Source organism: Antechinus flavipes, chromosome 3, assembly GCF_016432865.1.
Source record: "Antechinus flavipes isolate AdamAnt ecotype Samford, QLD, Australia chromosome 3, AdamAnt_v2, whole genome shotgun sequence".
Lineage (NCBI taxonomy): Eukaryota > Metazoa > Chordata > Mammalia > Dasyuromorphia > Dasyuridae > Antechinus > Antechinus flavipes.
Window position 1 is genome coordinate 316,818,343 of NC_067400.1, and position 22,330 is coordinate 316,840,672.

At 37.5% G+C, this 22,330-nt stretch overlaps 1 protein-coding gene across 4 annotated transcripts in view; it reads left to right on the plus strand.

The window, feature by feature from the left end:
* HCLS1 (hematopoietic cell-specific Lyn substrate 1) overlaps positions 1–13,283 on the plus strand; it is a 42,335-nt gene extending 29,052 nt beyond the window's left edge. The window contains exons 8-17 of one of the 4 annotated variants that reach the window (XM_051985378.1): positions 1,144–1,199; positions 3,258–3,312; positions 3,870–3,980; positions 6,870–6,925; positions 7,634–7,703; positions 10,273–10,421; positions 11,091–11,198; positions 11,536–11,827; positions 12,229–12,300; positions 12,494–13,283. In XM_051985378.1, coding sequence (XP_051841338.1) covers positions 1,144–1,199; positions 3,258–3,312; positions 3,870–3,980; positions 6,870–6,925; positions 7,634–7,703; positions 10,273–10,421; positions 11,091–11,198; positions 11,536–11,827; positions 12,229–12,300; positions 12,494–12,630 — 1,106 coding nt within the window. In that variant the 3' untranslated portion in view covers positions 12,631–13,283. The remainder of the gene's footprint in view (positions 1–1,143; positions 1,200–3,257; positions 3,313–3,869; positions 3,981–6,869; positions 6,926–7,633; positions 7,704–10,272; positions 10,422–11,090; positions 11,199–11,535; positions 11,828–12,228; positions 12,301–12,493) is intronic. The other 3 variants (XM_051985379.1, XM_051985381.1, XM_051985380.1) reach the window with 3 other exon arrangements.
* Positions 13,284–22,330: the final 9,047 nt, after the last annotated feature.

The following is a 22,330-nucleotide window of genomic DNA, read 5'->3' on the forward strand; positions in this document are numbered from 1 at the left end:
TCAAAGCAAGAAATTTTAAATTAACTTTCTACTTCATCATGTGGGAAAATGTTTTTTGAGGATCAGGCCCTGTGATTTTGTTGTATAAGGAAATTGTGGTGAGGAAATCCCTCTATTAATACAGAGTATTATGTTATTTGCAACTTATGGATTTAGAAAGTTACCTAGGGCACTGATTTAATATTATTGCTGCTCCTGCTACCCCTCTTTTTCCTCCTCCTCTTCCTATTTGCATAATAAACATATATTATTTATATATTATAAACCTATATTCCATTTATATAATACTTTTAAATTTGCAAAATGCTTTGTATATGTTATTTCATTTGATCCTTACAACAATTCTGTGAGGCAAGTGCTGTTATTATCCCCATTTTAGAAATGAGTAAACTGAAACTGAGAAAAGTTGTACGTGACTTGCCCAAGTGGTATCTGAGTCAAAATTTGACTCAATTCTTCTTGACTGCAAGTCCAGCCCTATCTACTGGGCCATACCTAGTGTGAGTGTAGGAGTGGGAGATGAATCACGTACTTCACAACTCTAGCCTAGTCTCCTATACCACACTGCCTTTGTCTCTCATGGAATAATTAGGGTAATTAATTTTTAATTGCTCCTACCAATTGCTGATTTGTAAAAGTAGAAGGAGTTTCTATTACATTCAGTAGGGTATTGAGGGGACCCAACATTCATGTAATTAAAGATCTGAATTGTACCCTGCCCTCTACAAAAATATCAAGAAAAATATAGTTGAACAGAGAGGTGATGCTGGGCCACCAGCCTCCATTTGAGGGGAAGTTATTACATTGGCCTTTATAGGGGAGACCCCAAAACACCAAAGTGCTGCTGCTGGGGAGGCTTCTTGTGGTGGGGCTGGAGCAGGGCCAGGGAGGAGCTCTCCTCCCTATTCTTAACTCTGTCTCTTTTTGCCTGTCCTCATATAATATTTTTTGCCCCCATTCCTTTCTTCCATCCATTTTCTTATGGATTTATCTGTACATTTTTTTTCTAACACTCTCTAAGTCTCTTATAATTGTCCCTATCTATTTCTTCCTGTCCTCCATATTCTTTTCTCTCTCTATTTCTCTTCCCTATTCCTTGGTTTTATCTTGGGGGTCTCACTCTTGGACCTTTCTGTTCTTCAGATTATGCCAAAGGCTTTGGTGGTCAATATGGGGTACAGAGGGACCGAGTAGACAAGGTAAGACACTCCCCTGTTCTGAGGGTATTTCACCCAACATATATCAAGTGCTGATGGAGATAGTGCTAAGAAGGGAGAAGAGGAGAAAGCGCTTATTACTGGACATCTCTATTTGTCACCTTTTGTTCACCCACAGGATAGGATGCCCTCTCTGTCCTGGACCCCTTTCTGCTTCTTCATTTACCTTCCTTGGCACTGGGCTCTAGTTGTTGGTCAGAAGTCCTAGTTTTGGGGGAATGTACTTGGAAGAATGAGGGAGATATGCCTCCAAAGGCAGGCGTGGGAACATTGTCTCACATTATACTATGGTTTCTTGCCTTGTATTGTTTATTTTAACACCAGTCTCCATCATACCTACCCCTGTGGGGGGTAGCCTCTGTGTCCCCAGCTCTCCTGGCTATCCTGACTTCCCCCTCCCTATCACCCATCAGTGCCTTTCACTTAATGAAGATAGGAGATTCAGGCTAAACAAAACTGCACAATCCCTCTACCAGTTCCAGGCTAATTTGGGCTATCCAGCCTCTGCTCTACATTCTAGTGTACGAGACATATATACCCAGGATGCATACAATGGAGATGAAATGGAACCTTAGAAGGAAAGGCACTATTAGGTGTGGGAACTGGGAAAGGCCTCCTATGGAAAGTATAATTGGAGTTAAATCTCAAAGAAAACTAGAGATTCTAAGGTTGGAAGGTTGGAGGCAGGGTATTCCAAGCATGGGGACAACCAGAGCAAAGACACAGAGATGAGATTGAGTGGCGGAAAAGCAAGGCTGGTTGGCCAGATTGTTGAGATTGTAGAAGGCAGCGACATAGAAGTCTGGAAAGACTGGAAGGGGACAAGTTGTGGAGAGCTTTAAATGATGTACAGTGTAGTTTAGTTTTTCATCCCAAAGATAAGATCATTGGAGTTCATTAAGTAGTGAGATGACATAGTCATGACTATGCATTAGGGACATCATTCAGCTGAATGGGTAACGGATGGGACTTTGCCTAAAGAATCTAGAACCATATCCAGATGTCTTCTAACTAGGCACTTGAATCAAATATCATTAAATATCGCTGATTGACTGAGGTAGTTCCTGCTGGACCTTGCTAAGGCATCCCTAGGCACTGAGCTAGTTGGAAACAGGATAATCTACACTCCTTGATTTTACCCAGTCATGGATCAAGCCTTTACCTAGAATTTCCACATCACTCCCATCCCAGAGAGTTCCTCAAAGAAATCTATTTCCACTGACAGCCAACAAGGGGAAGAAGTCAAAAGACATTTTGGGCAGTGAGAACCTCAAAGGCCAGAAAGGGAAGGCACTGCATTCAGTCAGTTCTAATCAAATCAACTCAACAAATATTTATTTATTTATTACATATTCTGTGCAAAGCATTTGGGATAAGTGGATTTTTGAAAATGACAGTCTGATCTCAAGGATTTTACAAGCTACCAGGGAGATTAAGATTGGCACAAATATCTATAATTGCAAGGCAAAATATTACTAATTGCATAAGAAGTAAAATCAAAGGTTCCAAGAGATTTCAATAATGAGGAAGCACTTCTAGCTGGTAGAAATCAGGAAAGGCTTCATGGAGGAGATGATATATCAAATGGATCTTGAGCTAGAACAATAATATCTGTAAGAGAGAAGGAAGTCTATTCAGGGCTTGAGGAATAGAATATGAAAATATATAGTAACGGGAAAGGACAAGACAATTTTATAAATAGACAACAGTATGGTTTGGTGGGAGCATAGCATATGTGAAAGGGAGCTGTATGAAATAGGGCTAGAAAGGAATTTAGAACTGGGTTATGGTGGGCTTGAATGACAGATTAAGGAATCTGAGATGCAACCACAAACCACTCCGTGATGATGACCTTGTAACAACCCAAGTCTGGTAATGTGAGGAGTATGTCTACAATAACCATTCTAAGCCTCCCCCATGCTTGAACTGCTCACACTGTAATCTAATGCTTGGCAAAGAATAGGACTAGAAGGTGGAAGGGAGAAAATGTATGTGTTTGGCAGATGATGCTTTGATCAGATCTCCCTTATTCCTCCCTAGTCAGCAGTTGGATTTGATTACAAAGGAGAAGTGGAGAAACACACATCTCAGAAAGGTAAGAACCTCTCTCCATATGTCCTAACCTCTTCCTGCCCAAATATACCCTCTCTGAACCATCAATGGCTTCATTGCATCAAATGCCTTCAGTGTGACAGGAACTGTGCTAGGCTTTGGGGATACAAAAATAAATGAAACCATCCCTCCTCTCAGTAATCTTATGCCCTTGATTATTTCATGACTGATCTCTTGATTTCAGAACTTTGTGGAAAGATTGGGGAAAGAAAATAATTAAAATGGTTTCCTTACCATATGTTCAGAAGAAGGGGAGGGGAGAAAAGGGAACAAAAGGAAAGGACAGAAGAAAAATATAAAAGGGATGCTTTGCACCAAATTAGAAGTGAAATAACTGAATTCAAACTGATAGAAGAAGACTGGGAATGTTCTCCACACTCCTTCCTTCATTTGGACAATTCTCTGTCCCATAAGCATCCATTTAGTTTATCTTCTTCCCTGTTTCCCTTGGGTCTACTCCTACTTTCCATTCTCTGACTGAATTTTTTTTATATGCTGAAGATGTACTGATAGGTCTGACATTTCTTTCTCCTTCAACAGATTACTCCCGAGGCTTTGGTGGTCGTTATGGGGTAGAGAAGGATAAACTGGACAAGGCAGCTGTTGGCTATGACTACAAAGGGGAGACAGAAAAGCATGAGTCACAGCGAGGTGAGTTAGAGTGACTCAAAGGCACGGAGCTGAAAAGAGGAGGTGGGCTAGAGCAAAGTTTGGAGAATGCTGTGGGGTTGAGGGCTGAGACAGATGACTTCTTCTCCTGAAGCTAACCTAGTGAATATCCATGTTGGATTCAAAGCACTGGGAATGCTGAAGAGAGGATATGATGTGAGAGGATTAATAGGAATGGGTGAAGCGGAATGATTAGATGGGGAAGTAGAAGAGAAATGATGTGAGTATGGAGGCTGACATAGGAGGGAGATGGAAAATAAGGAAATGAAAGGAGGAGAGAATGATTATAGCTGCATCAAGAAGTAGTACTGAGGAGTGAGTAACAAAATGAGTAAAGGACCTAGAAACAGAATAATAAAGTCATACTATGAGCCTCAGTAGTCCCTCTGTCCCACAACCTTCCAATCCTACTCATGAATCAATGATCAAGCAATTTTGGGGCTTGAAGCAAGTAGAATGAAGTAAATTTAATGCAAGAAATCAAATCTACAGTTTACTTCACGAGACGCAGATTTTGTTTTGATTAATTGTGTCTATGATTTGATTGTTATAGGCAAATTGTGATAAGGAGAATCTCCTCTGCTTTCATCATTGTCTTTTCAGTCATGGTTCATCAAAGTTCTTAAGTGTTTAAAAATTATTTTCTTTTACAATGTTGTTTTTGCTATATAAACTGTTTTTCAGGTTATGTTCACTTTACTCTGCAGCAATTCATGCTTATCTTCCCAGGTTTTTCTGAAACTATCCTTTTTGCCATTTCTTATAGTGAAATAATATTCTATTATATTCATATATCATAATTAGTTCAGCTATTCCCTATTAATTGGGAGCCATTTTATTTTCAATTCTTTGCTAACATAAAAAGACCTGCTATATTGGTGCATATATGGGTCCTTTTTCTTTTTCTCTGATCTCTTAAGGGAATCCATTTAGTAATCACTGAATCAAAGAATATCCACAGTTTAATGACAAATTGTATGCCAGAATGACTAGACACGTTCAGAACTCTACCAATAGTGTGTCAATGTGTCCATCTTCATACTTCCTTTCCATCAAATGTCATTTTCCTTTTTTATCATCTTTGCCAATCTGATAGATATAAGGTGAAATTTAGAGTTGTTTTAATTTTCAGCTACCTAATTATTAGTGATCTGACACCTTTTTTCATATGATTGTTAGTTTAGACTACTTTCTTTGAGAACTTTCTGTTTTTATTCTTTGACTACTTATCTATTGGGAATGTTTGTCATTCCTATATACATTTGAATCACTTCCATATGAATATCTTAGGCATTAAAACTTTATCAGAGAAAGTTGCAAAGAGTTAACTGAAGGAAAAACTTACCTTTACTCTGTATGTATTTCTCTGCTCTAAATGTGTTTCTTATAAACAACATATTGTAGGATTCTGGCTTTTAATCCAGTCTGCTATCCATTTATGTTTTATGGGAGAGTTCACCCCATTCACATTTATAGTTAAAACTACTAATTCTGTATTTCCTGCCACCTTATTAATCCCAAATTGTACTCTTTCCTTTTCCCCTTTCCCTCCTCCCCAGTATTTTATTTATGAGCACTAATTGCTTCAGGCAGTCCTCCCCCTTTAGAGATCCTCCCCTTTTCTTATACCTTTCCTCTACTATTTCTCTTTTCTCTTCTAATTAGCCTACCCCTTCTTTTTCCCCTCTTTCCTCTCCCACTTTTCTATAAGATGAGAGATGTTTCTCGATGAAACCAAATATATCTAATATTCTTTCTTTGAGCCAAATCTGATGAGAGTAAGATTCATTCAATATTTGTCACTCTCCCTTCTTTCCCTCAATTACAATGTTTTCTTGGCCTCTTCCTAAGGTGTAATTTCCCTCATTTTACCTCTACTTTCCCCCCTTTTTTTCCTGTTATAATCCCCTTTCCATCTCTAGTTTCTTTTTTATATTATAACAGTAAAATTAGATTAAACATGTACTCTCAATGTATACCCATAATAGAAATACAGTTCCCAAGAGTTTTTTTTCTTTTTACCTTTTTATGCTTTTTGCCTTTTTATCAATGCATATAGGCAATTCTTGTCTTAAATTTATTGTCTTAATAATTATTGCTTTATTTTTGTCTTAATAATATTATTGTCTTAAAAGAATTGCCTCGGGTAGTAAGAGGTTAAATGGTTTTATCAAAGGTACTTTATCAATGTATCAAAAAAGAGATTTTAACCCTGCTTTTTTGACTACAGATGAATTCTCTACCTATGATACCATATTACCTCTGCCTCTCATGGCAGATAGGAATAGTTAAAATAATTAACTTCTCATTGCCCCAGTATTATCTCTAATACTATAAAGTTTGGACAAGTTATTGATTTACATCAGTGAAGGGAATGGTTACAGGGAAAGTACCTTATAGTCATAAAAATCAAAGGTCTGAATCATTCTTCCCCCTCCCCCAAACAAAGCAAACAAATCAAAACAAAGACAGCAAGACACATACAAGTGAGCAAAAATGAAAGTACTGAATCAATAGCTCTTATTTTGGAGAGTGCATCATAGTGGTCCCATGATGAATGCACTGAGAAACTGCTGCTTAGGAGAGTCAGGGTAGGTAAGGTGCAGGGGCAGAGATATGTGCTTTTTAACTTCTGTTCTTATCCCTTATCTCTTTCTTCTTGATCCCATCTAATTTTTATTGGCCCTCGTTTCCTTCTCCCAACCATGTTCCTATCTCTTCATCCATTCCTTCTCTCTAGTTCTAAGCTTCTCAGGATCATCCCCTTTCTATTGCTATACTGTTTTCCACATTCCTCCCTTTCTCCCCATCTCTCTTCCCCATTCTTCATCTTTGTCTCTTGGCTCTGATTCCTGGACTTCTTTTCTGCAGATTATGCCAAAGGCTTTGGTGGTCAATATGGGGTACAGAAGGACCGAGTAGACAAGGTAAGATATGCCATGTACTGAGGGGGGGGTTCCCTCTAAACTATACCAAGAGTAATGATTGGGATAATGCCATGGAGAAGGGGACAGGGGAGTGTTGAGGATTACATTCCTGTGTGATCAACCTGTTCTTAGTTAAGGATCAAGATCTCCACATGGGAATTCTTGCTGAGTCTTCTTTTATACTCCTTGGCTCTGGACTCTGGCGGTTTGGTTAGATATCTTGTCTTTGATTATGGTTGGGGGACTGGGCTTGGAGGACTAAGGGAGACAACCCCCCAGGAGAAGGTAGGTGAAGAGTATGTCACACTTACACTATGGCTTGCTCCCTTTTGTTATCTAATACTAACTTCAGTTTACAGCATTTTTTTCAATCTCCAACCCTGTGACTGTCTTTCCCTCATCTCAGCTCAGATGTCCCTGTGGACCTCTTCTTCCTTATCACCCACCAGTGCTTCTCCATTAATGTGTAATTGCTCTTTTCTGAAGATGCGAGATGTTGGGAGGGGGGAAGGGTTAAGGACAGCAGTGGCCAGCAGTTCAGAACTGCCCCACACTCATCTGGAAATTTGGAAACTCTACCCACCCCTCTCCACTTTGAAACTTCATTCATCCAAGGATTTCACCTGAGAAGCTCCTAAATGTTCCCAGCTTTGGACCACATGCTTCCTGGGTCAATTCTTCTTCTCCTTCCCCCTTTTCCTTCCACAGAGTGCAGCCAGTTTCAGTGAAATGGAAGCTCCAACTACAGCTTATAAGAAGACTATGCCCACAGAGGCTGGTGAGTTTTAAAACTACATTTGTCATCCACACGCAATCTAATAGCTTTTCAATCTCTTCATTCTCTTTGCCTCCTGGAACTAGCAACTTGTCTGCTCATCCTTACTTTCCTATCCAGACCAGATTAGGTAGCCCCTAGCCTCACTTCTCATTTGAAAGGAAGATTATATTTATTATATATTATTCTAGTAGGCAGAAGTAAGACTAATAGATAGAAGGTACAGAAAATCCAATTTCAATTGAGCATGAATGTTCTGATATCATTGTCAAAAATGAAATAAGGAACTCCCCGTCACTGAAAGTCTTCAAGTAGAGTCAGATAGAGTTAGATACTGTTTAGCTTTTAATCTTTGTGTACTAATATTTAATAATTTTAATTTAAATAATTTTAAATAATATTTTTATTATATAAATTTTATTTTAGGTAAATATTTATTTATTTATTTTTCTTTTTAAAAATTTTTTTATTAAAGCTTTTTATTTACAAAGCATATGCATGGGTAATTTTTCTAACATTGACCTTTGAATAATCTTTTGTTCCAAATTCTCTTCTCCTTACCCCCACACCCTCCCAAAGCTGGTAGCAGGTAGTCCCCTACATGTCAAATATGTTGAAATACACGTTAGATCCAATATATGTATACATGTTTATATAGTTATCTTGATGCCCAAGAAAAATCAGATCAAGAAGGAAGGAAAAGAAAAACTAAGAAAACAATATGCAAGCAAATAACAACAGAGAGAGTGAGAATGCTACATTGTGTTCCACTCTCTGTTTCCATGGTTATCTCTCTGGGTGCATATGGCTCTCTTCATCACTGCACAAGTGGAACAAGTTTGAATCATCTTACTATTGGAGAGAGCCACATCCATCAGAATCAAACATCATATAGTCTTCTTATGCCATACATAATGATTTCCTGGTTCTGCTCATATCACTTAGCATCAGTTCATGTAGGTCTCTCCAAGCCTCTCTGAAATTATTTTGCTGATCATTTCTTATAGAACAATAGTATTCCATAGCATTCATACACTATAATTTATTCAGCCATTCTTCAATTGATGGGCACCCACTCAGTTTCTAGTTTCTTGCCACTACAAAAAGGGCTGCCACAAATATTTTTGCACTTGTGGGTCTCTTTCCTTCCTTTAAGATTTCTTTTTTTATTTTAAATTTTAACATCTTTTTATTGATAGAACGCATGCCAGGGTAAGTTAGGTAAATATTTATTAAATAAATATTTTATATTTATATAATAATAATACTTGAATTGTTTAATAATACTTAATCTTTGATTGTAATGTCCGGGCTAGCTTTCTGGAGGATCTATGGATCAGCCTGAGTCTTTGGTCTTAGTGGAGTGATGAAGACAGGAGGGTCACCATGAGGCTGGTCAAAGATGGAGTCCTGAATCTTCTCTGTGTCTGTGGCTGAGAGAGACTCTTTCTGTATCTGAGACTCCCTTAAATACCTTAGTACAATTACATCACTACAGCACACTGAACATGTGCCATTACGTCACCACATCACATATGTATATATTATATATACATATATAAGTATATGTTTAGAAAACCATTATCTCACACTGAGTATGTGCTTAACTATAAGTCACCCTGCTGTCCTTGATTCAAATATACCTTTTCAGAGTTCCAGCCTTCTACATTTGATAGCATAATAATAATAATACTTGAATTGTTTAATAATATTTAATTTTTCTACAATTAGAACTTTAAGTTTTGCAAAGAGTTTTATAAATGTTGTCTAAGTTTGTTCTCCCAACAACCTGGGAGATAACAGAACAATGATATAAAGAAGGAAACCGAGGTAGACAGAAATTGTGATTTTCCTAAAATCATAGTTATTAAATGTCTGAGCTAGATTTGAGCTCCAAGTTTCTGAATTCTATGTATTTGCCATCTAGATGTGTTGTACATAAAAGCCATTTTATAAATGTTTAATTTATGTTTAATTTGTAAATGTTTAATTCAATTGAATTGAAGGATATTATAGAGGTAATTTTTATTTAGGTTAGGAAATTAGCCTAGAAGTACATTGTGTCTCAGATTTTATTATAACTTCATTACTCCTTTGTTCTTCTCATTGGGCTAGCCAGATCAAAGAATATAGAAAGAGAATTGCAGGATGAGGTGAGAACTGAAGAGAATGGGGCTCCACAAAGAAGGAATTGGAACGAATAGGGATTTGAATGGCAAGATAAAGATGGAATTATAGTGTAGAAGGCAACAGAGAGACAGGATGAATTGAACCCTGGGGGAAATGAAGGAGAGAAACTTTAAGATAACTGAGAAAAGGGATTTGAGGGAGAGAGAATGAAGTCTAGGAAAGAAAAGAATAGATGGCACTTTGGGTTTACAGAGAGATAGGAAAGGGATACAGGTTTGGGGCAAGTTGTGGCTCTTAAAAACCTTCACATTTCCCATTTGAATGCACTCCCAATTTGGAGACTCCTCTTCATCCTTTTGTTCTATTATATCTTACTGATCACATCCCTTGATATTATAGTACTATTGACTTCTTGCCTAATGCTACTTGCCCTTGTTGATAGCTTCCAGTGGGGCCCGTGGACTGAAGGCAAAATTTGAATCCATGGCAGAAGAAAACAGGAAGCAGGCAGAAGAGAAACAACAAGAACGAAAGTTGGTGCCAAAGAAACCTGTAATTCCAACTCCAGTCCCCAAGAAAATTCCCTCAGAGGTAAGCTTCCCCAAATTAAAATCTTACCCAGGGCACACTGGAATAAAATAGTTGTTGTTGTTTTGTCATTTTCAGTTCTATCTCACTCTTTGTGACCCCTTTGGGGGATTTTTTGGTAAAGATATTTGAATGGTTTGTCATTCCCTTCTCCAGCTCATTTTATAGATGAGGAAACTGAGGCAAACAGTTAAGTTAGGCTGGGTAAATGTCTGAGGTTGATTTGAACTCAGGTCTTCCTAACTTCAGACCTGGTACTCTATTCACTGCATCAATTATATGCAAGGCATAGATGAATAAGGAAATTTCCTGTCTTCAAAGAGGCTATACTTTAGTTGGGAAGATAACAAGCTAGCATGCACGTAACCCACAGGTAGTAAACATCAGAAACAAAAATTGAATCCAACACAGGAAGGAGCACTCTTCCTCTTATACTGATTGTCAAATTTTCCAGCTATCAAATACTATTTAAATTACCAAATCACTGGGGGTTGGGATCATCAGGAAGACAGAATTTGAATTGGATCTTGAAAGCTGGGTAAGATTTGGAAAAGACGACAGAAAAAAGAAAAAGGGAAGAAGGCATTCCAGGTCAGGAGATGGACCCCAAACCTCAAAGCATAGATTTAGTGAGAGAAGAAGTAAACCACAATTATGCTCTCTGCTCTTCAGGATAGGTCTCAGGTGGAGAGCTGCCTGCCATCCAAGATAGCACCCACAGCAACACAGAAAGAGCTTCCTCCAGTGCCAACCCTGCCCTCAAAGAGGGCTCCCTCAGAGGTGAGTGGAGACTTTTTTTGTTAGTAGACTAGTATTAGCAGCTCTTTCTCTTGGCACAATTGTGTATAATCCCTGATTTCTTCTTTAGAGGCTGAACAAATTTCCTCTTCCTCTCCCCCTCCCCTGCCATTTCTCTAAGTCTGCTCTGGGTGAATATAGACATAGTGGGGAATTGGGGATTGGACAGTTTGTCAGAGGGTCAAGGATGGAGTTGATTAGGGAATCTTGGGATTATGGGGAGAAATGGTAGAGATGGGGGGCAGAGATGACAGAATCTAGTTTCTTCTGATCTCTGAGGTACAAGGGAAAAGTTTTCTCTGCATTCCTTTTCTATCAGGACAATGAATGGCCAGATAATGAGGAGCCCCCAGCTCTGCCCCCCAGGACTCCTGATAGGTTCCAGACTCTGGAGGAACCAGTCTATGAAATAGCACCAGAAACAGAGCTAGAGCCAGAACCAGAACCAGAACCAGCGCCAGAGCCTGAGAATGATTATGAAGATGTCATGGAGTTGCAAAAATCAGACCTGGATGGAGATCAACAGAATGACTACGAAGATGTAGCACAACAGGATGAAGAAAATGCAGATGGTGATTATGAGGATGTCCTGGACCCTGTTCCTTCTGTTGGTAAGTTTGGGAGCCTGGAAGTTCTACCCCCACTTTATCTCGCTTTCACTGACTTTAGCTACCATTTTAGTTCAGGCATCCATCATCTCTCACCTCAATAATTGTAACAGCCTTCTAATTGCTCTCCCTGCCTCTAGCTTCTCACCTCTCCTGTCTATCCAATACACTATTACTGTCTTTCTCATTAGAATGTAAGTCATTGGTAGTATGATTTATTTCATTTTTTGTCCTTTTATCCCCAGTGCCCAGTATTTAATAGGTACTTAATAAATACTTGTTGGTTAATTTGGAAACCAGTAAGAAGCCTAGGAACAAGTTCTTCCTCAACCTTTCTCCTCCAAAGCTATCCTTCTTGCCTGACAAGCATTGATATTGCCCCATTTCTTTTTCCTGTTGTGTAGGAACTGCTGTTATAGGATCCAAGGCTGGATCAACAGGAATCTCAGCCATTGCCTTGTATGATTACCAAGGAGGTAAGTCACCTTGGGGATTACCTGTCCTGGGAGTGGGGGCTTCTGAGCAACTATATGTACCTGGGATTAACTTTCCCAAGGCTTGGATTGAGGGAGAAGAGCAGATTTATTTTCCTTCTGGAGTAGAGAGCAGAGGGGAAGGGAAAGTTTCCTTCTAAATTGGGACTGAGGGTTCCTTCCATTTCTTTTACAGAAGGCAATGATGAGATATCCTTTGACCCAGATGACACTATCACTGACATCGAGATGATAGATGAGGGCTGGTGGCGGGGACATTGCCACGGTCGCTTTGGTCTCTTCCCAGCAAATTATGTCCAGCTTCTTCAGTGATCTTCTCTGAAATTATCCTGCCATCTGTCTCAATAACTCATTTGCCTAGATCCTTCTTCTTTGCCTCATCCTGGTCCTACCAGGAACTTCTACCCCTGCCTTGTGCTCTGCCTTGCACTATAAAATTAGCTAGCATTTATTAAGTGCCTACTATGTGCCAGGTACTGTGTTAGGCACTGAGGATGCAGAGAAATATAGGTGAGCCCTCAAAGGGCTCACATTCTATTGGAGAAGGGAGGGGAGCCAAAGTAGACATATATAGCTATGTGCAAGATGGTAATAGATACAAGAAAGGAAGCAAGGAGATATGAAGAAGCAAAACAGGGAAATAAGAAGTCAGTTTTCTCTGATCCTCAAGCCACAGATTGATTAGATCAATAGAATAGATTAAGCAGATACACAAACACCATTTAAAATTAACTGGGATTCCCATCTCTTCCCCCAACTTCAGGCTGCCTCATCTCTCCCAGGGACTCTAGTTTAACTCAATCCCAAAATTTTGTTATTCCCCACCCCAAACAAATGCAGGGCTCTTTGCTCACGAAGTCCTGAGAGGGAATTGCTAATATGTCGCTTCCCTTCCCTTCCATGATTTTCTAACCATACCTGCTCCTTGGAATTGGAAATAAAGTGACTCTATGGTTTTTTGTTTATTTGTTTTTTGTTTTTTTTGATCTGTGTTGAGATAATTGACTTCCCAGGAGTCTTGGATTAGAAGTCAGAAAGCATGAGTTTTATTTTAGTTCTTTCACTTATTATATAACTAGTAACTTATATTACTTAATATAGTTAAATAACTATGGCCCTGAGCAAAAAAAAAAAATAATCGTTTTTGTTATTGTTGTTCAGTCATTGTAGTTCTGACTTCACAATTCCATTTGGGGTTTTCTTGGCAGAGGTACTGAAGTGATTTGACACTTCCTTCTCCAACTTATTTTTTTAAATAATTTTTTATTGATAGAACGCATGCCAGGGTAATTTTTTACAGCATTATCCCTTGCATTCATTTCTGTTCCGATTTTTCCCCTCCCTCCCTCCACCCCTTCCCCCAGATGGCAAGAGTCCTTTACATGTTGAATGGGTTGCAGTATATCCTAGATACAATATATGTGTGCAGAACTGAACAGTTTTCTTGTTGCACAGGGAGAATTGAATTCAGAAGGTATAAATAACCCGGGAGGAAAAACATAAATGCAAGCAGTTTATATTCATTTCCAGTGTTCTTTCTCTGGGTGTAGCTGCTTCTGTCCATCTTTGATCAATTAAGGCTCTCTTTATCAAAGAGGTCCACTTCCATCAGAATACATCCTCAAACAGTATCATTGTTGAGGTATATAATGATCTCCTGGTTCTGCTCATTTCACTCAGCATCAGTTCATGTAAGTCTCGCCAGTCCTCTCTGTATTCATCCTGCTGGTCGTTCCTTACAGAACAATCCAACTTATTTTACAGATGAGGAAACTGAGGAAACAGGGTTAAGTGACTTGCCCAGGGTCACACAGCTAGAAAGTGAGATTGGATTTGAATTCAAGTCTTTCTGACTCGATTGGACACTGTATCCACTGTGCCACTTGGCAGTCCTGTACCTCCACTTACCACTGTCAAAAACCCTCAAATAGAATTGACAAGAATAGCTCCATTTTTAGTGAAATAGCAGTAGTTGTCTTCTTGTGTGTAGAACAAGGCAAAGGGGTAGAAGTTATAGGGAATGCAAATCTCACATCAGTATCAGGAATTTCTAATAATTAGTGCTGCTCCAAAATGTAACTGGCATGGCTGCTCCTCACAGGAGGCTGGATGGCTGGCAGGGACGCCAGCTTGCTTTATGCACTCAGTAAGAGTTTGGGTAACTGATGTCTAAAATCTTTTTCCAACATCACTGAAGGACACCCTGTAAGAACTGGAAGGGTTCTTAGAGATTATTTAGTTCAGCCTTTTCATTTTATTCTAGTGCCTTGTGGCCCTGAGAAAGTCAACTACTTCTTTTGGGCCTCAGTTTCCTTGTCTATAAGAGGAAGAAACTATTCCAGATCTGATATTCTATGTTCTATGTTAACTATGCCCCAGAGCTGTCTTTGCATGAACTGGGTTTAATTTTTGTGGGGTTTATCAAATAACTATTTAGTTCATATCTCTAGTCAAGCAATCTCACAATTGGCTCATGATTACATAAAAAAAAAAAATAAGGGAGCTCTCATCACTACCTGCTTCATTGTTTCTGTTGCCAGAACTCAGGCTAACTTTATAATATAGAACAGCCATTAATTCATCCCACAGATGATGCAAAACATAATTAATATAACATTTGGGGTAATGTGGGTGAGAGAGGACTTTACCTAATGGTTTAAAGATAAGAGACCAAACTGAAAATAGAGATTTTTTAAAAAATTATTTTTATTTATTGATTGATTTTTAACAGGCCATGGGATCTATGGTTATCCATAGCCATTCAGATTCCTGGGGTACAGACTTATACTTTTCAGGCCCTCTTAGAGTACATAGCCAATCAGCAGCATTCTGTGGCAACTTAGGTTAGAAACAAAGCATTTCGCAGGAGAGTTTGGAAAAAGAGTAAGTAGTTAAGGGAGAAAAGGGGAGCATTTGGAATTCAAATAAAAACATTTATTATCAGAATAATAAAACTCTCTCTGTTCAAGGGAAATATAAAAGGAGAAGAGACCAAATACTTTCACAATTGTGAAAAGTCCCTTTAAACAAATGGCAGTCTCTTATCCAAGGAGAACAAATAATTGTTCCATCAGTGATTGAGGTGGGTAGCACTATCTGCTTTACTATAATTAAGAATATATTCTTGCAGAGTAGTTGGGTACATTCTATTAAGCCACCAGATAATTTTGGAGATTTTTACATTATTAGTCAAGCAAGATTGTGAAATGATTGCAATTCCTATTTCTGCCTCACCCAACTCAGTTTCTATGCTCATAGTCAAAACAATTCTTCTTTATTCTTTCCACTTTCCCAGTGTTATATAGTCCTCCATATTTTTTCACTCTCCAGTGTTTGAAGCTCTTCCAAAAATAATGTAAGCATGATTCCTTCATTCACTGGGTGAGAAGTTGCATAACTGATGTCTAAAATCCTTTTCAGTGATAAAATTCCAACATCACTTTCTTCCTTTCTTTCTCTTTTTCCTCCTCCTCCTCCTCCTCCTCCTTCTTCTTCTCTCTCTCTCTTTTTCTCTCTCTCTCTCCTCTCTCTTTCTCCTTTTCTCCCTCTTTCCCTCTTCCCCCCTCCCTTTCTCTCCCTATTTCCTCCCTCCCTTCTTTTCTTTTATCCTTTTCTCCCCTTCCTTTCCCTCGCTTACCCCTCCCTCTCTCTTTCTTTCTTTCTATTTTTCCTTTTCATGGGATGTATGAAGAATCAAATTAGTTATATACATGTAGAATTTGAGGTGATATGAGATATCCAAATGGAAATCTTCAGTAAATAGCTGAAAATATGGGACTGAAGCTCAGGTGACAGTTTAGGGCTGGAATTACAGATTTCAGAATTATCCACATAGTGATGATAGCTCAAGGGTTTGAGTATGGAGGAGGAGAAGGAAGAATCAGACTGAAGTTTGCATTCTTTTGGAACTGAGAGTCCTGCCTTGAGGGCCTTGGGCTCTGATTGGTCAGCTTTTGTTTTATTTCGCCCAATCAGGGCCCATTCTCCACTTTCCAATTGATGCTACTTTAGCTCTGGCCTTCTCCTCCTATTAGAATTTGACTCCTCTGGGGCGCTAGGCTCTGCTTAGGAAATATTTATTTTATTTAACCTGATTCCCCCTCCTCAACTTTTCTACCATCTCATAAACATGCCATCTTGTTCTACCTCCCCTACCTTGTTATCTCTAGCTTCTTTTTATGCATTGTCTTAAAAACTTATCTTTATTTTTAATATTCTTTTAAAATTGTAAATTCCAAATTTTCTCCTTTCCTCCTAGTTCTTCACCACACACTTACTGAGAAAGCAAACAATTATCAATGTGAAATCATGCAAAACACATTTACATATTAGCCATATTACAAAAAAATAAAAAATTAAGTGAGAAAATTATGCATCAATTTGCCTTTAGAGTTCATCAGTTCTCTGATTTTGAACAGCCATTTTTTTTTCATCATAAACTCTTTGGAATTCTCTTGGATCATTGAGTTGATCAGAGCAATCAAGTTTTTCATAATTGATTATTATTATATTGCTCTTACTGTATACAATGATCTGATTCTTCTCACTTAGCATCAATTCATATAAATCTTACCATGTTGTTGTTTTATTCTGACCCCCTCCATTGTTTCTTATAAAACAATAGTTCTCCATCACAATCATATGCCACAACTTGTTCAGCTATTACCCAATTAGTGAGCATCCCCTTAATTTCAAATTCTTTGCCAACACAAAAATCCTTTTCTAAATATTTTTGTACATTTAAGTTCTTTTCCTTTTTCTTTGATCTTTCTGGGATACAGACTTAGTACTGGTATTGCTGAATCCAGAGGATATGCCCAGTTTTATAACCCTTTGTTCATAGTTCCAAACTGTTCTTCTGAGTGGTTCGACTAGTTCCCAATTCCACTAACTCCTGTTTATTAATGTATTTATATTCCTTTATCCCCTACATTTTTTGTTATTTCTGATAGGTATGGGGTATACTTTAGGATTGTTTTAATTTGCATTTCTCTATTCAATAGTCATTTAGAGCATTTTTTCATGTTACTGTTGATAATTTTGATTTCTTCTTCTAAAAAATGCCTGTTCACATTCTTTGACCATTTATGAATTGGGAAATGACTCTTATTTTTAGAAAATTGATTCAGTTCCCTATATATTTGAGGAATGAGGCCTTTATTGGAGAAAATTGTGTAAATTTTAAAATATATTATTTCACCATATATAACATATTTAAGTTGTAATTTCTCTGATTTTGAGAAATGTAAATTAAGACAACTCTGAGATACCATTACACACCTGTCAGATTGGCTAGAATGACAGGGAAAGATAATGTGGAATGTTGGAGGGGATGTGGGAAAACAGGGACACTGATACATTGTTGGTGGAATTGTGAATACATCCAGCCATTCTGGAGAGCAATTTGGAATTATGCTCAAAAAGTTACTGTACATACCCTTTGATCCAGCAGTGTTACTACTGGGCTTACACCCCAAAGAGATACTAAAGAAAGGAAAGGGACCTATATGTGCCAAAATGTTTGTGGCAGCCCTGTTTGTAGTGGCTAGAAGCTGGAAAATGAAAGGATGTACATCAATTGGAGAATGGCTGGGTAAATTGTGGTATATGAATGTTATGGAATATTATAGTTCTGTAAGGAATGACCAACAGGATGAATACAGAGAGGACTGGCGAGACTTACATGAACTGATGCTAAGTGAAATGAGCAGAACCAGGAGATCATTATATACCTCAACAATGATACTGTTTGAGGATGTATTCTGATGGAAGTGGATCTCTTCGATAAAGAGAGCTTTAATTGATCAAAGATGTGCAGAAGCAGCTACACCCAAAGAAAGAACACTGGGAAATGAATATAAACTGCTTGCATTTTTGTTTCTCTTCCTGGGTTATTTATACCTTCTGAATTCAATTCTCCCTGTGCAACAAGAAAACTGTTCGGTTCTGCACACATATATTGTATCTAGGATATACTGTAACCTATTTAACATATAAGGACTGCTTGCCATCTGGGAGAGGGGGTGGAGGGAGGGAGGGGAAAAATCGGAACAGAAGTGAATGCAAGGGATAATGCTGTAAAAAAATTACCCTGGCATGGGTTCTATCAATAAAAAGTTATTTTAAAAAAAAAGTAATTTCTCTGATTTTTTTCTGCATAAGTGATTCTAGCTCTTTTGCTTTCTTGAACATTGTTTTTCAAGCCTTCCTCTCCTTTAACATGAAAACCACTAAATCTTGTTTAAGCCTAAGTAGGATTCTTCATTTTTAATTGTTTCTTTCTGTCTGCTTGAAGTATTTTCTCATTGACCTAGGAGCTCTAAAATTTGATTATAATATTTCTGGGAGTTTTCACTTTGACATCTCTCATAGGAGGTGATTAGTGGATTTTTTCCATTTTTATTTTATCATGTGGATCTAAAATATCAAGGCAGTTTTCATTGATAATTTTTTGAAATATGATCTCCAAACTTTTTTTTAATAATGGCTTTCAAGTAGTCCAATAATTCTTAAATTATTTCTCCTAGATCTATTCTCCAGGTCAATAATTTTTCCAAACTTCCAAATTTCATATTTCTTTCTATTTTTTCATTCTTTTGACTTTGTTTGAAGTCTCATGGAGTCATTAATTTCCTCTTGCCCAATTTTAATTTTTAAGGAATTACTTTCTCCAGTGAACTTTTGTACCTCTTTTTTCATTTGGCCAATTCTGGTTTTTAAGGAGTTCACTTCTTCAATGCATTTTGTGCCTCTTTTACTATTAGACCAATTCTTTTTTTTAAAGATGTTATGTTCATCAGTATTTTTTATGCCTCCTTTTGTTGTTCAGTCATTCAATTGTGTCCAACTCTTTGTGACTCCTTGCACCCTATTGTCCGTGAGGTTTTCTTGGTAAAGATAGGAGTTGGTTGTCATTTCCTTTTAGAGTGGATTAAGACAAACAGAGGTTAAATGACTTAATCAGGATTATACAATTAGTAAATTTGGATTTGAACTCAGTTCTATCTTTACTCTATGCAAGTGCTCTATCTAAAGAGCCACCAAGCTATCTCTGTGTCTTTTGTCAAGTGTAGTAGAGCAGAATTCACCTCCTCAAAATCAAAGATGTGACACTTTCTTTTTGTTTCATGTGGTACAATTTCTCCATTATTCTAAGACCATCTAGGTCAAACTCTTAAGTTAGAAAGGTTTCTCTAAATCCTACTCCTCAGGCTCTGTTCTGAGCTGCCCATCTCTGATTGGAGTCAAGAAGACTTGAATTTGAATTCTATCACAGGCACTTACTAGCTGTATAATTGTGGACAAGTCATTTAATCTTTGTTTTCTCATCTATAAAATGAGGATAATAATTAGCACCTACTTCTCAGAGTTATTGTAAGGATCACATTGGATAATATATGTCAATTTATAAACCTTAATTGATATATAAAAAAATTAGTGAAGGGAAGAGCAGGGAAATAAATATATTAGGTTTTGTACCTATTAAGTTTGAGGTAATGAAGGGACATCCCAATATATAATATAATTGACAATATTTTATACATTCTGAGTGAAATACCAGTATTATGCAAAACTCTCATCCCTCTTCCTACTGCTACTGCTCAGCATAGGCCATAGTTTGAATCATCTATATGAATCATCTGCAAATGAACTTGATCAATCTCACTGTAGGCCAACGTCCTTTTTTGTGATGTCAAGTCCTTTTAACATTTCTTTCTTTTTTATTTTAAGTTTTATTTTATTTTTAATTTAGGGAATAAAAGAAACATTTCCATAGCATATTATAATAAAAAGATAATTGCACATGAAACTGCAAATATATTGATACAATTTGCCATTTCATGCAACTCTTTTTATGCTTTTCTAAAATTATCGAGCTCATCATTTCTTACAGTACAGTATTATTCCCTCACAAACATACACCCAAACTCACATAGCCATTTCCAATGGAATCCTTGTAATTTCCAGTTCTTTGCCACCACAAAAAAAAAACTGCTATAAATATTCCATTCATATTCAAAGTTATAATAGCTACTTGTGAATTTCCTTTCATCTTATTTTTATTCACCATTTTCTTTCTCAGTCTTTCTTTCTTTTTTACCCTATCTTTGCTATTTTATCTTCTCCCTGGCTCCCACTCTATCCCACCCCTCCAGCCTTCCAATCCTAATCTACACACTCTTCCAAAAGTTCCTCCCCTATCTTTTCCCCCCATCTTCCCAAATCCCAATCTATAAAACTTTCTAAAAGTCCCTCTGTAACCATGTACCACAGTTTTCTCAGCTCTTTAAATGTTCAGAAGATTTTTATATTGTTTCAGATGTGTATCATTTCCTCTTCAATCCAGATAAAAGTAAGGTTCCAACATTACTATCCCTCTTCCCCACCTGCTTCCTTTATATTAATTCTTCCCTTCATACCCCATTTCATAATATAATTGTTCCCTTTTACCTTTTCCTACCCGATTTTGTTTTTTAGAATCACTCTATCATACACTACTCATCTCCAATCTTTCTTTCAAATTACTTTAATAATGATGACAATTTTAAGAATAGTGATAAATTTTATATAAGTAAAAATGAACATCTTTTAATTAATCTTCGGTGATTTTAAAAATATTTCTTCTGGATCTTCTATGCAGAGTTTCCATTGAGTTCTGTTCTTTTTGTTATAAATACCTAAAAATCTTTAAGTTTGTCGAATGACAGGTTTTTTTTTCCATTCAGGATTATACTCATCTTTTCTGGGTAAGTTATTCTTGCATGCAACCTCAGCTCTTTTGCTCTTTGAAATATAATATACCAAGACCTGCTTTTAAGATAGAAGCTTTATTTCACTAGGGTCAGGATTGCCTTGGCTTTTACTCTGCCTATTGGTTTAAGATCCCTGTCAATTTTCTTCCCTATGTTTAGTCACTCAAAAATATAATGAAGAATCATTGCAATTTACTGACTGATGAATTGATAACTGGAAAGAACCTCAGAGATCACAGTTAGAGGCAGCTAAGTATATAGAGCACCAAATCTATAGTCAGGACACCTTAAGTTCAAATCCAGCCTCAGTTGCATAACTTTAAACAAATCACTTACCTTCTATTTATATAAATTTTCTCATCTCTCAAATAAAAATGATAATAACACTTACCTCCCACAGTTATTATGAGGATGAAATCTGATAACAAATATAAAACACTTTTTAAACTTAAAATGCTCTATAAATGCTATTATTTATTATTAAGCCCTTATATGGGATAAATGAAACTGAGATTCTGAAAGGAGTTACCTAAGGTCACACAAGTAATTAAGTTACAAAGCCAGAATCTGAATTCATATTACCTGATACCAAATCCAGCATTCTTCTATGATTAAATCAATCAGGGCAATTCCAAAAGAGCAAGTCTTCTAGTTCTTTATCATTAGCTTCTGGAAGCAGCTTTAAGTGGCTTGTGAGTATCTTATTAAATATTCAGGATGATCACTGACACCTTAGAAATCCACAGTGGTGGAGAGGATTCTGGGAAGATGGCAGAGTATGTCAAAAATTTTTTAAAAGTCCAGATTTCCCCCACAAATTTGCACCTCTGGTGAAAAAAAAAGAGAAGATTGGGGGTAAAATAAGGGTCCTCCTGGGACAACCCAAGAAGACCTGAAAGAAGACCCGAAAGAAGACCCCAGGATGGGGTTTAATTAGTGTAAAGTGCAAATATTTCCAGGATAACTCCATAGAAACACCAACTGAGGAACACTAGGATTAGCTGGGTTCAGCTAGAGCCTCAGCTCAAATGATTGGAACTTTTACCTCTTGGACAGAATGGTAAATTGGGAATCTGCATCTGGGAAGACTGGGGGAACCTCTGCTGATTAGGAACATCAGGCCCAGCCATGCTGCTGAGCTGTGACCCTGGGTGCGACACTCAGTGAGTGGAACTTTTAGTTTGGGGTTCCATATCAGAGGGGGGAGCTGAAGTGAAACGGGAGACGCCATCCCCTCAAACCCAGGATTTTAGGTACAC